The sequence below is a fragment of the Plecotus auritus genome (assembly GCF_963455305.1).
Source record: "Plecotus auritus genome assembly, chromosome: 4".
Classification (NCBI taxonomy): Eukaryota; Metazoa; Chordata; class Mammalia; order Chiroptera; family Vespertilionidae; genus Plecotus; species Plecotus auritus.
The window spans coordinates 59,912,999-59,927,950 of record NC_137775.1 but is presented as its reverse complement, the minus strand read 5'-3'; the positions used below and the strand labels follow the sequence as shown (position 1 = coordinate 59,927,950).

Genomic DNA, 14,952 nt, shown 5'->3' with positions numbered 1-14,952 from the left:
GTGAAACATCATTCAGTTGCCTCCTGCATGCACCCCAACCAGAGATCAAACCTGCAACCTGGGTATGTGCCCTGACTGGGAATCCAATCCACCACCTTTTGGTGTACAGAACTATAATCCAACCAACTGAGCCATACTGGCCAGGGCAAGAGACACACTTTAGATGTAAAGACACACACAGATTCAAAGTGAAGGGATGGAAAAAGATATTCCTCACAAATGGAAACCAAAAGAAAGCAGGAGTAGCTATACTTATACTAGACAAACTTTAAAGACTAATAGAAAAAGAAGGGTGTTATATAATGATAAAGAAGTCTATCTAACAAGAGGATATAATATTTGTAAATATTTATTCACCTAACGTAAGAGCACTTAAATTTATGTAAGGCAAACATTAAAAGGTAAAAGGGAGAAGTAGACAGCAATACAATAATAACAGGGACCTTAATACCCCACTTATATCAATGAATAGGTCATTCAGACAGAACAATAAAGAAACATCAGCCTTAAAGGACATGTTATATCAGATGAACTTAACAGATTTTTATAAACATTCCATCCAAAAGCAACAGAATGTACATTTAGCTTTCATAACTTTCCAGGATGTATTTTCAATCCATTCCCAGAGAGAACCATTTTGTTAGTTTGTTATGTATCCTTCCAGAATTTCTTTATGTATATCCAAGGAAATATGAACTATATAAATATTTATATCCCCCATCATTATACAATAACATTGTGTTATATACACTGAGCTTATATTTTTCATTTAATAATTTATCTTAGCTCTATATCTAAATTAATACACAGAGTTCCCTAACTTTTTAAACAGCTACCTTGTCCTGTAATTTACTTAAGAAGTCATCTATTAACAGGCATTGAAGTCGAGTCCAATCTCTTGCCATTGCAAGCAATGCTGCACACAGTATTTTGCACCTGTGTGGACTCATCTGTAGAATACATTTGTAGAAGTGGAATTACTAGGTAAAAGCATATAAGAATTTTTATTAGTAGGTTGGGGAAGGAAGTGAGGGAAAAAGAAGCACAAAGAAAGAGCACATGAGTGTGCAAATATAGAAATATATTAATAAAGCTAAGTCAATGAAGAGAGTAATAGGTGCTTACCAATACTACTTTATCAGCTCTTGTACAGATTTGAAGATTATTTAAAATAAAAAGTTGGCAAAAAATGCAAATTATAACTTCAATGATCTCATTTTATATAAATGGTAGAATTGACTCTCAAAGAAACAAAGTGAGTTAAACCAAAGTCTCTCTCTTTGAGAAATTAAGTGCCTTGATTATGCTAATGGAATGTAGAATCAAATACATGAAGCATAAATGTTGGGTTCCTACAAAGACAGTAAGGCAAACAGGAGATTGGAAAATCCACTTGAGTATCAAGTGCTGAGCTAACTTCTTTCCTCTGCCTTTTCTGTGTCTAAATTAGCTTGGGCACTATTGATATTTTGGGATGATGCTTTGTTGGGGGTTGTCTTGTGCACTGTAGGATATTAGCGGTATCATTGGTCTCTACCCATTGGATGTCAGCAGGCCTCTCCCTCTTCCTCTGTCTATACATAAATGTAAGTGGGGCTTTAGGGTCTCCTGCTATTATTGTATTGCTCCCTACTTGGTTGTAATAATAAAAAATGTGTCCAGACATTGTCCCTTGGGGAGGAAGGGAAAGCAAAAGTGCCTACTCTGGAGCACCACTGGTGTACAGGGCACTGGCCCTCATCCCTCTAGATCAGCTTAAGCTGGAGAGTCCACCCTGAAATACAGATTTTTAACTGCAAATGACTAGACTCTGGCTTTAGAGAAGCCACTGATGCCTCCCTAAACTCACTTATGTTATTACAAGTTATGGAAATTATAAACTAAGGCAACTTCATCCCCTTTATTTCCATATTTAATACCTATTTAGATGAGCCATTAAAATATTAATGTGAATGAAGTCAGTGTTTTTGAAATTAAAATATTATGGGTCCTTAATATTGGAATCACTTTGCCAAAAGATGATGTGTTCCTATGAAATGAATAATTCTGTTAAAGACATAATTTAGAAATTCATCCTTAACATTGCTATTTTTACTGCCCTGACCTTGGAAGATTGAGGTGGAGTGTGATTGTACTACAGAAATCTTACTACATTCTGTCTGCAAATATTCTGGAAGACATACTCCTACGACTTGGTATTTACCTTGGACTAGCAAACTAAGAATAATTTGGTTCTATAAAGGGGAAGTGTTTAGCAAAAATTCCTGTTACATGTGAAACAACCATTTTTGCAATGTTTCAGTTGTCTGCTTTAGGAATCTTCAGTACAGTTAACCATCTGTATCCATGGGTTCCACATCCATGGATTCAACTAAACATAGACCAAAAATATCTGGGGAAAAATGCTATAGTGTTGGTGACGTGTACGATGTAGTTAGGCTTATGACTGTGGTATCTATACTGAGCAAGTACAAACTCTTTTTTTCTTGTCATTATTCCCTGAACAATATACTATAACAACTATTTACATAGCATTTACACGGTCCTATCTAATAAAAGAGTAATATGCAAATTGACCATCACTCCAACACACAAGATGGCCACCCCATGTGGTCAAAGATGGTTGCCCCCATGTGGACACAAGATGGCCACCACAAGATGGCCTGCAGGGGCGGGCAGTTGTGGGAGATCAGGCCAGCAGGGAGGGCAGTTGGGGGTGACCAGGCCAGCAGAGAAGGACAGTTGGGGGTGACCAGGCTGGCAGAGGAGGGCAGGTGGGGGAGACCAGGCCAGCTAGTGAGGGCAACTGGGGAGGGGGAACCAGGCCTGCAGGGGAGGGCAGTTGTGGGCAATCGGGCCAGCAGGGAGGGCAGTTGGGGGCAACCAGGCCAGCAGGGGAGGACAGTTAGGGGTGACCAGGCCTGCAAGGGAGGACAGTTAGGGGTGACCAGACTAGCAGGGGAGGGCAGTTAGGGGTGACCAGGCTGGCAGGGGAGGGCAGTTAGGGGCAATCGGGCCGGCTGGGGAGCAGTTAGGCGTCGATCAGGCTGGCAGGGGAGTGGTTAGGGGTGATCAGGCTGGCAGGCAGAAGCAGTTAGGGGCAATCAGGCAGAGGCAGGCGAGTGGTTGGGAGCCAGCAGTCCCCTAACGGGCAGTCGGACATCCCTCAAGGGGTCCCAGATTGGAGAGTGTGCAGGCTGGGCTGAAGGACACCCACCCCCCCCACCGTGCACAAATTTTGTGCACCGGGCCTCTAGTATTAGCTATTATAAGTGACCTAGAGATGATTAAAAGTATACGAGCGGATGTGTATAGTTTATATGCAAATACAATGCTATTTTATATGTAGAAACTTGAGCATCTGTGGATTTTGGCATCTGCAGGGGGTCCTGGAATCAATCCCCTGCAGAAACCAAGGGCTGATTGTATGGAGTATAAAACATGGTGTTTTCTGAACTTTGAGCAATTCCTTTGAGAAATTTGATTATTTCCATAGAAATTAGTCTACTACTCTACCTTTCTTTTAATATGATGAACAACTTAGTGGTAACATTCACCAAATAGTCAATATAGTTGTATTTTTTAAATGACATTCTGGGAGTCTGTATTAGGCAAATGGTACTAACCACAGGACAGCTATTGAATATTAATCTATAGATAGATACACCATATGAGTACTAATTGGAAGAGAAAGCTATGTACATTTGTCAAAATATTTCAGTATTAAGCAATCATAAGCATACCATTAAACACTGATATTCAACAATTAGTGTTTGAAATCATGAACAATATAATTTAAATGTGAAAGAAAGCACAAATGGTTAGGTTTTATCCACTGTAGTTTAATGTTCATTCTATTAAAAATAATTTTGTAAGTTAGTATACATTCTAATAAAACAATCATAATGTTCAAATAAAAGTAAAATATTTTTATTCAGTTATTTAAAGACAGGCTCTCAGAGTGATGTCTGATTTCTGTAACTGTCATTCACAATAGCCTGAATTGAGCCTGTGCTAACGTCGACAGACACAAAGTAAACTTTTACATGTAAAAATAGAAGGAATTGATAAGTAAGTACCCTCTTCTCATGGAGACCTTGAGCTGAGCCGTATGAAGCTGATTAGGTAAGTGTACACCCCAGGCGCCCCGTGTCCAGCTCCTTATCTGATATAAACAGTAACAAATGGGAACACCGGAAGCATATGCACCAGGAATTAGCAGAAAAATGAAACAATCTCCTGCTCTGGGTACTTAGGCAACATTGTATTTTCACAGAAAGAAATCAGGTAAATTTACTAGATTATATTGATAATTATGGTTAAACCATGGGAAAATCACATGAAATACAAAACTTAAAATCTGTGCAGCAGTAAAAGCAAAAGTGTCAAGCAATTCTATCCTTTCTTAAAGACCGCCGGCATCAATAAACCCATGAGGAAATATACATGAACATGCTTTCAGGTATCTGCGATTTATATAAGCTAACCTTTACCTTTTGTTTCTCATGTTACATACAAAATGTTTTTATTCTGATTACAAGCCGTAAGGATCAAAGCTGAAGACACCCTTTAAAAAGGGTGCTTGCAATATTATTTTGGTCTCATAATTTGAATTTGACACTTATTACTTCTGTGATATATGAGACTTGAAATATAATACATGGACTAGAGTGCTTTTGAAACTGTGTATATAAAATGCTTGTTCTGTGCTATATCTCAAAGTGGTGAAAAATACAAAAGCGTGACATGAACGTCCCATGTTCATGGCATTGTGTGCTTTGCCACTGGGCTTCAGAACCTTTCACACACAGCGTTCCTGTCAGTCCTACCAATCAGTTAGTTGACATGTAAGATAAAAGCCATCTTGCTAAAGGATAACAATGTTATAATTTCCAATATCAGTATGAACCAATAATTGGATCTTGTAAGATGAAAGACCAACTTACAGAGAACCTCAGAAACATCAACTATACAGTTACAAAGTTATTTTGACTAAATATGTCTAAAAGCCCTTAAGAAACTATAAACGTTATAAAATTAATTATACTTTGTTTTATTTTTCATTGTGTTTAAATCACTGACATGGTAAAAAAAAAAAGGTTAGATTTTATGATCTATATTCACACACAAAGAACAACGGATGGGCTTTTCTGAGGATTTTTTCTAGGGTTCAATAAAAAGGAAGCACTTTCTTACTATCAAAAATAGCATTAGGTGGAGTGGAGGAACAGACTACCTTACAAAGCAGTAAGTGAGCTCATATCCATGAAACCTTTATTTAAGACAATGGGCATCTGACTGGAATATAGGAGTGCAGTGTACAGGTCTGAGTGAAAAGGTGGATAGATGACTTCTAAGGTCGCTTCCAACCCTAATGCTCTGTTATCTGTGGCAGAGTGTTTGGCTAGATTATAAATGTTATTATTTACTCCAGACACATGAGCTAATATTATACAATTATACTCCCAACAAAGTTTTATATAACGTACCTCTGCAACTTTGAGAAATTCAGACACGCGCGTCATTCTAGTTAGAAATCGTTTGTAAATTTCTAGAGCATCTTTACATTGTCCTTTCTTCATTTCAAAAAACTTTTCTAGAACAGATAGATAAGCATTTTTAAAAGAGCATTATATTACATTTTATTATAAGTGTATATAAATACCATTACTTAAAATTGAAATTAATGTTTGAATCAACATGGCACTAAAATCTGTAAAAGGTATTAATGCACCTAAACAAGGGGACCTCAGTGATTTAAAAAGGGTTCTTGTTCTACGGTGTCTCACAGGAAACAATGAAAATACAGTAACATGTGAATTATCAAACAGATTAAATTCATGATCCACACCTACCAGCTTTCTGTTTTGGAAAATAGCATCAAATTCTTTGTGATAACAATCTCAAAAGTAATGAATGATTGCATTGAACTGCATCCTTATTTCCTTACTAGCTCACTCTTAACCAATAATTTATATATCATAAAGCAATAACCTATAAACTTCCATGAATTAAAGAATTCTCTAAGATGTCTACACTCTGTATAAATTGATACTTCCTTTATTGGTTATAAATTATTTCTTTCAAACAGTACAATGTATGTTTTAGTTATAAGATTGTGAAGTTTTGTAAAAAAAACATATGGTTTACCAAACACTTCATGACTCTATAATCATGTCCCCTTTCTCAACCTGTAGCTTTCTAGACAGAAAAACGGAGGAGTTTGCTGTTCTCTTGTGTACTCCCAAGACTGGACATCACAGTCATTACGGTACCATCATTCCATTACAACCGCAGCATGACAGTGTGTGTTCTCCACACCATTCTGAAGAAAACTAGCACTTTATCAGTGTTTTTGCCCGCCAGTCTTTCAGTCCGTAATTACTGACACTGCAGATGGAGACATGGTAGGCCATTGTCTACAACAGCTCCCAGGCAACTCTGGATCATAACCAATGGATGGTATCATCATTATTTTGTATCTGCACATGGTTAAACACATGCTATTTTTATATTCTCTCACACCTTAAAGTTCTTGATTTCATTCAGCATGTAATTTTACTACCTCAAAGTATTTTCAATTTTCCCAAGAAAGGTTTAATAATATATAATTACACAAAGAACTAATTATTAAGGGTAGCTACTCATTACCTTCTGTTGACAGTCTTTTCATAATTTTACTTTTAGCATAGACCACCCCTGCAGGCTATTCAAGGGAAGCAAAGGGATTGAGAAAATAAACACATACTGTTTCCTACTTGTTAGGATTTGAGAAGGAAGCAAGCTTTTCAAATAAATGGTCAAAGCTAGGGATATTTTCTTTATCCACGTTATCCTCTTTTTAAATGCTATAGATAGGATCATGGTGCTATAAGGAAACAAGTCATTTTCAAAAATAAGGACTTTTTCTTGTTATACAATCTTCATATAAACAATTTCTTCAAAATGTCTAAATTACTTTTCTTTATTATAATCTGTTTATTTCTTTGCATTGGGTCTTTAGCAATAACACAAAAAGAAAAAGAAATCTAAATAATCTCAATTTCCTTTTAAAACCAATGCCTCAAAATTTTAAGCAAATTTTCTCTGTTTCCTTTGGATGCTTTTAAAATTGTATCTATCATGGTAGTTTAGGATTCAGCAACAAAAGAAATTCCATCATCATGGCTTTAGGTCATAAGCTCACAACTATTTCTATAACCATGGTAATGACGATGAAAGGCAACATGCACTGACATATGCAAAATCGGGAGGATCCCTTGTCCCCTTAGAAACCAGGACAGGTTCCAGAGAAATTAACACTTCACAGAAGGTATGTGTCACCCAGAAATGAGTCTCTGTCTCTCTTTCATATTAAAGCTAATATATGTTGGTTTTCAGTGTTTGAAATGATCAAATTTGACATTCATAACATAAATCTTTGTAAATAAAGTACTGATAAATCCCTTGTCATGTTAGTATTCCCTTTCACAAGTAACTGTCCTAGGAAGGAAACCACATGAAAAGGAATCTCATCCCTGAAAGACAAACCAAGGCTGTACACGTCGACATCAGTCAGGAAGGGAAGCATCTTCTAACTTGAACGTCAGAGTTTCAGTATAGATATAATGTTTGTGAAGGTTTCTGGCACCAATATTGACTCCAACATTAGATGCCGAGAATTAGTCATGAAGTCCTTGATTAAAACTAACCCATAATATATTTAAGTTAATTCCTAGCATTACATAGTAAACAGAAAACATACCTGTCTGGAAATACTTAGGATTCTAAGCGTGCCTATATTCTAAAGTGATCATTTAAGTAATTATTTTTACAAGATAAAAAGTATTCTAAAGTATTATTTTCACAAGAGCCATTTGTCAACGCCGAATGAAGGCTACTCACACCAGAATGTTGTCGGGCAAGAATACTAGTATACACCCCTACCACTTTTGAAGGGTCAGGTCTTTAATATGAAAAGGTGTAACTCTCTTCCTTTTCTGCTCCTAATTGTGGCCAATAGACTATCTTTTTAAAAATTAGATGAAATAAAAACATGTACCAAATGGTTATTATTTTAATAAAAAGGAAAAAAAATGCATTCTTACTATAATCAGTCAGTGAATTCAACATAAAGAGAAAGTAGAGCAATATTTAAGTAGCTGTTCAAGACAACAATAGAGGAGGATCACATAGCTTAACATGTTTAATTGTTACATGAATTGTAGAGGCACTATATCCAATGTTCTTCAAGCAGAAGTGGGAATGAAACAAGGATCTGCTGGTGAGAGAGGATGAGAATGAATCAACTGGGTGTGGATTTGAGTAAGATGAGCAACTCAAAGATAACTGAGGTTTTAAATTTGAAAGTCTAATTATATATAAACAGAAACAAGGAGATTAGGAAGGGTAAATTCAGGAGTTCAGTTTTAGATCTTGCTGAGTTTTAGGTAAGAACACAATATCTAAATGTAAGTGTCTACAAATAAGAAGACATGAAAAACTAAAGCTCAGAATAAAGGTAAGAACCAACATACTAGATTTGGGACTCATCATAATGGAGAAAATAGGTTTTCCAATGAAGAACACACAGAAACAGCAGAATGGTAAATGGCTAGAAAGGAACTTTAGCAAAAGAGAAATGGGAAAACCTATCTTATTTGGTTTACGGATAAACTGTCCCACCTGAAATAAAGGCAGTATGGTTTTGAACTGCATATTATGGGCAGGAATCTTTCCATACTAAAGGCAAAATATCCAAGAGCCCTGTATTAGATGTTGGGAATGGCTCACCCAACCCCCATTCTTTCATTTTCTAGACTGATAAGAAGCCAGGGTTCTGCGAATTAGACCTGTGGGAGGCCTAGAAGGTGAAGTTGAGGCAGAGCCATATTTCTTGTACCTTTACACCTGTTTCCTACAAGTGATAAAACCCTAGAAGTGTGAGTTTATCTTTCAGCAGCATTGCACTGTCTGCCATCCACCTTAGGGGTTTTGAGGAGTAATTGTTATGATTGCAGCCACTTTACATGACTCCCTAATCCCTGGAGTATAGCTTCAGGTGTCCATTCTCCTGCTTTCTAGGGCTGAAAGGCAGTTGGGGTGGTAGCAGAAGCGACTTTCTTTGAGCACACCTTAAAGTGGTGGCCTTAGTAGTAGCTCCCCTAGATTCAGTAGTCATCTCAGGAGGCTGAGCCAGTTCCTGCAGGCTTCCAATAATTATATAACTACCTAACTCCCTGCATTAAATCTCTTTTTATTTACAATATGTAGGGTACTTTCTGTTTCCTGAATAGGTACAGTGCTTAATAACTGAAGTGGCTGTAGAAATCAGACCTTAAAAACGTTAAAGATGGGAATCTTGAATTAGATATGCAACCTGATTGGCTTTAGTGGCAGCAATGTCCACCTGCAGCTATTGGAAAATTAGATTCTCATAGGCTGTGCTGCACAGGAGAAAAATAATTACTTAAATGATCACCTATGGTTTCCTGAAATGCGCACCCAGAATTAAGCTTATCAGAGCGAGCAGCTGCTGGGATAGAGACCACCATGATGGGAACAAGGCAAACACAACTGTGGGGTGAGGGGCTGCTTCTGACTCCCCTGAAGAGCTTACAAAGGAAAATGACAGCACAGGATTTTAAATTATGGACACAGGGTTCCATTCAGACTGTGATACTTCAGGCTGGCCTAAAATAACCTTATCTCTCGCAGACACAGGGCTGTCAGAGCTGAAAGTCAGATGAGTGTCTAATCCTGTGAGTTGCTGAATTATAACATATGTGGGTAAGTTAAATTTCCAGCCTCACCATGGTGTCCTTTGTGAAAATTAGGGATTTTATTGTAAAAGAAAAGTGAAAACAAAACAAAACACTTGGGTAGATTCATCCAAAAATGAATCTATCCTTGCTGGAAAAAGCTTTTCCCTCTTAGTCGGAAGAATTTGGTCCTGCCTTGCTTGGAGATCCTGTAATCAACCCCTTTCATCAGAGAATGAAGATTCTCCTCATACCTATCCTTCTACTTCTTATCCCCTTCCTTTTGTCAACTGCCTTGATAGAATGAAATTAGAATCCAGCAATTCCTGCATGCCCCAGGGAGACAAGCACAAAGTCGGACCCAGGAGGAAGAAACACACATCTCCAAGAAGTACAAGAGTTTGTAGATTTATGTTGGCAGGATGATTGCCAGACAAAATGAAAGATACTAACTTAAATTTAAATGGTAAATAACAAATAATTTTTAGCATTAGCATGTCCCAAATATTGCATGGTATTTATTAATACAAAAAGAGTCATTCATGTTGATCTGAATACAAATTTAATGAGGCATGTTGCATTTTTCCCCCTCCTGAATCTGTCAGTCCTAAATGATAAAAATCTAGAGAAGTGGAATGAATTCTAAAGGTCTGAGCAGGAAAGAAGGCATATTACATTAGAGTTAATAACATCATTGATAACATCGATTTGGGTGAGCATACAAAACGCGTGGATTCAAAATGCTGGCCTGAGCATCTGGGAGGGACTCAAACACAGTGGCTCTCAAACTGAAGTCCCCAGATGGGCAGCAACAGCACTGCTCAGGCCTTATTAGAAATGCAATTCTCAGGCCCTTCTCCAGACCTACGGAATTAGAAACTCTGGGTTAGGGTCAAGCAACCTGAATTTCAATAAGCTTTCCAGGTATTCTTAAAGAAGGCCCTAGAAACACAGTCAAAGCACTTTTTTCTCATCTCCTGCAAAGGGACTGTTATCAGAGTGTGCACAGGGGAAAAAAAAAACATGCCCAGACTTTTCAGGGACACACAGACTCTAAGCTGATGCTACTCCCTGGGGATTCAAAATGTCACTCTATGTTCTATCAATCTGAGTAGAGGCTCTATGGAGATTAGGTGATAAAAGAAAACTGTATCCCAGTGGATGCATGAAACTATCTGCCATTATTGCTCCCGTTTCCTGAACGTATAGTTGGAATAGAAGTACTTTGAAACTAGCAGAGTCCTCACAACGGTTTCCTAATTTCTGCAAAGATACAGGGCTAGCATTCCATCATATCCCCAGTTAACTTGCATATCTGATTTGTGCAAAAGATGCATGGATGGTAGAGAGTAATAGTAGGTTACTGTAAACTTAATCAGGAGGTGACGCCTACTTGCAGAGATCCAGATGTGTTCTCCTTACCGGCGTAAAATCAGCACAGCTCCTGACACCTGACAGGCAACTACCAAACCAGAAAATTCTTTTATCTCCAGCCAATAAACAGAGCTCATCATAAGTAGTTAGGTTTCATCTGGCAGGATGCCAGTAAACCCTCACTGTTTTATTTCAGGGATATCATCCTCTCTGGCTATCATAAGCCCAGGGAATATCACTTTGATGACATTATCCTGATTGTATCTACTGGACAAGAACTTCAAGTATGCTAAGTGCCTTGATAAGATACATGCATATCAAAGGGTGAGAGACAGAATCTATGAAAGTTCAGGGACCTGCTACCGCAATGAAGTTTCTGAAGGTCCAAAGGTCCCCTCCCTGTGAAAGACAGATTGCTTCACCTTGCACCCCCTATAAGCAAAATACAGGCAAAGTTGGCTGAGTTTTTTTGTTTGTTTGTTTGGAGGTGGCATATACAACATGTGTGTGCTGCTCTCAACAGAATAAATGGTACAGTATCAGATATGAAGTAGAATCCCGATGAAGGGAAGGCTCTGCAACAGCTCCAAACTGGAGTCACATGGGCCTTTGCTCCTGCAGATCTAAAGGAGCTCAAAGCGCCTGCAGCAGCTCCGAATGCTGCAGAACTCCCTGGCATGCTCCACTAGGAATTTTAGGAGCCTCCAGTGCTTTGGAGCAGAGCCATGTCTTCTTCGGACAGTAACTAATATCTTTTGGAAAAATTGCTCTTGGCTTGCTTCTAGAGACTTAGATTCTGACCATAGAATATCGAGTAATCATGAGACCTCAAGTGTTTTCTAATATACAAAACCATAAAGTTGGACAAGTCTAAGAATACTCCATTATCAAATGGAAGTGGTGTATCAGAGGTCAGCCTCAAGCAGATCCTGGATCCCATGCAGGTTGTGTGAACATGGCTCGTATTCCCAGTGCACCTCCTCTTCTGCACTGCCCTTCCTCCCTCAGATCAGATCATACCTACGACCAGCTGACTGAGGGGCAATAGAACTCAAGCTTGGTTTACAGATGATTTCTCATGCTGGCACTAGTTGGAAGTAGTTTGATGAATCATTATTATCCCCACAGAGGGGTGACCTTGACAGTGAAAGAAATCTTTTACTGCAGGGCAAGCTTTAAGTAGTGTATCTATCTGAATTTTTACTTTATGTCAAAGGAAATATGAGGATACATATGGAAATATACAAAAATATGTGCAGTAACTAACTGCTGGCCTGTTTTACCAGGGACTTAAAAAAAATAAAATGGGAAGATTAGTGACAAGAGATCTGGACAAAAGGTAGTAGATGGACCACTCAGAATGAATGAAGAGCATGAGACTATTTCTATCCCATGCAAATGCAGGCCAAAGGCAACCAAAAGACTCTCAATAATCAGGGGGTAAGATGACTCCATAGACTGATGAACAAAGTGCCATTGCTAAATCTTTAGTCTGCCAATACCCGAGATCAATGCTGGGCTTCCACCTTGGCACCATACTCCAGGGAGAATGGAGTCATCCACAAAGTAATAGGATAAGCATGGATTCCTAGGGAGGAGAGCAGTAATTTCTCTATACCATAACAGACGGTTTATCCTGTATGTGGATCTATCATCTCTGCCCATATTGCTCTGCCAGTACCACCATCTGTGGAATTACTCACCATCATCATATCTCACACAACACTGCCTCTATTTTTACTGCACACGAAATGAGACAACAGACTCCACAGAATCCATCAGTCTTAACATTAATCCCATCCATCCGAAAGTGGCTGGCCTTACATAATGATGGGATGGCCTGCAGAAGAATCCATTTCTAACCTATTCTAGGAATATACCTTAAGAAGCTGGGGGTTCTAGTGTACACTCTGAACCATTGATCACTAAATAGGTCCAGGAACCTAGGAGCTGGAGTGGCCCCTCTCACTATTCTACCGACTGAGGTGGCAGTGACTGCTTGTTTCCTGTAATCTCCAGGGGTGGCACCACAGGGAGTTTTTAGCAAATGGAGCAGTTATTTATCATTATGGGACTTATTCTGAGAGGCAAAGCTTATAACCTACTCCCTCATTCATTCTAAAATTTTGTAAGCACCAAAATCCCTGTATGGAATCCCTTCCTGCCTAAAACATCTAGACTACTTCCTGTTCCCTGAGCTGAATCCTTAGATGTAAGAATACACAGGGGAATGTGACTGGAATGAATGGTATATTTAGATTTTCATGTATGAAGTCTGTGGTATCCAAATCTTTGCATCTGATAGTCTTTATTCAAACATCATTCAGTAGTCTACTTACCAAGTAGGTTAATAACTCCATCATTGTAGCAAGCAAAAAGTTTGATAAGGTCTTTGAAAAGAAGCATAAATGCAGCATTTATGACACCATTTGTTAGCTCATTTGGATGCACCTAGAAGAAAATGAGAAGTTAATATGTTAAATCGTATCATCAAATGACAATTTTTATCAGAGCACATTAAAGTGTCTCAAATGATTACTAAGAAATTCATCCCTATTTTACAAATGTTGTGTAGTTCTCTTAGTAACCCTACCAATATTAAAAGATGGATTGCATTGTTCTTGCTTTGAGTCAATGAAGTTAGTCCTATCAATTATAAGACATACATACACTCTATTTGATCAGTAATCCATAGATGGATCATATCCACCTTTTGAACATCTGGTCTTTTGTTGCTTTTACTTTTTTTTATTACATTCTTCCACCTCCCCTATGTAATGTTCTCTGTGTAAGGATTCAGGCTCCAGGGCCTGCAGTAACTCAGCGAGGAAGCACAGCATGGGAAATAGATACCTTATCAGCAACCCCTAAAACAATTCTTAAGAATCATAGCATTTACGCATCCACCAAATACTCTAACCCCCAAAATAAAGAAGAAGAATTTCTCCTCATTCCCGAATCCTCATTCACAAGCTCGGGTTTTTTTGTTTGTTTGTTTGTTTTTGTTGTTGTTGTTTGTTTTTTTTACCCTTTATGACTTTTCTCCATTAGGATGGTATTATTGAAGGGAAGAAAAGCAAAGAAAAAATAAATGTACAAAAAGAGGAAAAGATAAGCAATTCCATAAATATCTAGCTAAGTCATTACTATAAAATCTATCAAAAACAAGATAGTTTGCTGCTTTTACTGAAATGCCACAGGAGTTGGGTGTTGTGACCAGGATGCAATTGTAAAGTAAACCATACTGTTGTAACAGAAATTTTAAATTATTAATATCTGAGGAAAATAGTTTTAAACAACCACCAAAAGAAAGAAAAGCTAACAATGTGAGTTAAGAATCTTACTACATGTCAGAATACTTTATTTTCATGAATTAAATGTTTATTTAATTAAACTTTTTATTTTGAAATAACTATAAATCCATATGCAGTTGTAAAAATAGTGATTCCCAGGTACCATTCACCCAGTTTCTCCCAATGGTAACATTACAACACTATAGTATAATATCACAACCAGGATATTGGTATTGATACAATCCACAAATCTTATCCGGATTTCCCCAATTTTATTTGTGTTCGTGTGTGTGTGTGTTTAGTTCTATATAATCTTACCACAGCCAACACACAGAAATGGTTTTAGAGACCACCCAGGAAGAAGGACCAGGACAAAACAGAAATAATTCTCTTTGGTGGATAGTGCCATTTAAACGCCATTTAAACGGTCTGTATAAAGTGGCTTCTAACAGCAGGTGGAGTCAGCTGTCTGCAGGTACATTTTGCACTACATTCTGTCAAAGACAACAGGAAATGGCCATCCTCCTCCAAACCTGGGGTTCCAA

The 14,952-nt window shown here is 38.0% G+C and overlaps 1 protein-coding gene across 9 annotated transcripts in view; it reads right to left on the bottom strand.

The window, feature by feature from the left end:
• SNAP91 (synaptosome associated protein 91) overlaps window positions 1-14,952 on the bottom strand; it is a 138,014-nt gene that overhangs the window by 67,084 nt on the left and 55,978 nt on the right. For all 9 annotated transcript variants that reach the window (XM_080664913.1, XM_080664911.1, XM_080664914.1 and 6 more), the window contains exons 7-8: window positions 13,454-13,565; window positions 5,490-5,596 (exon numbers count right to left, since the gene is read on the bottom strand). In XM_080664913.1, coding sequence (XP_080521039.1) covers window positions 5,490-5,596; window positions 13,454-13,565 — 219 coding nt within the window. The remainder of the gene's footprint in view (window positions 1-5,489; window positions 5,597-13,453; window positions 13,566-14,952) is intronic.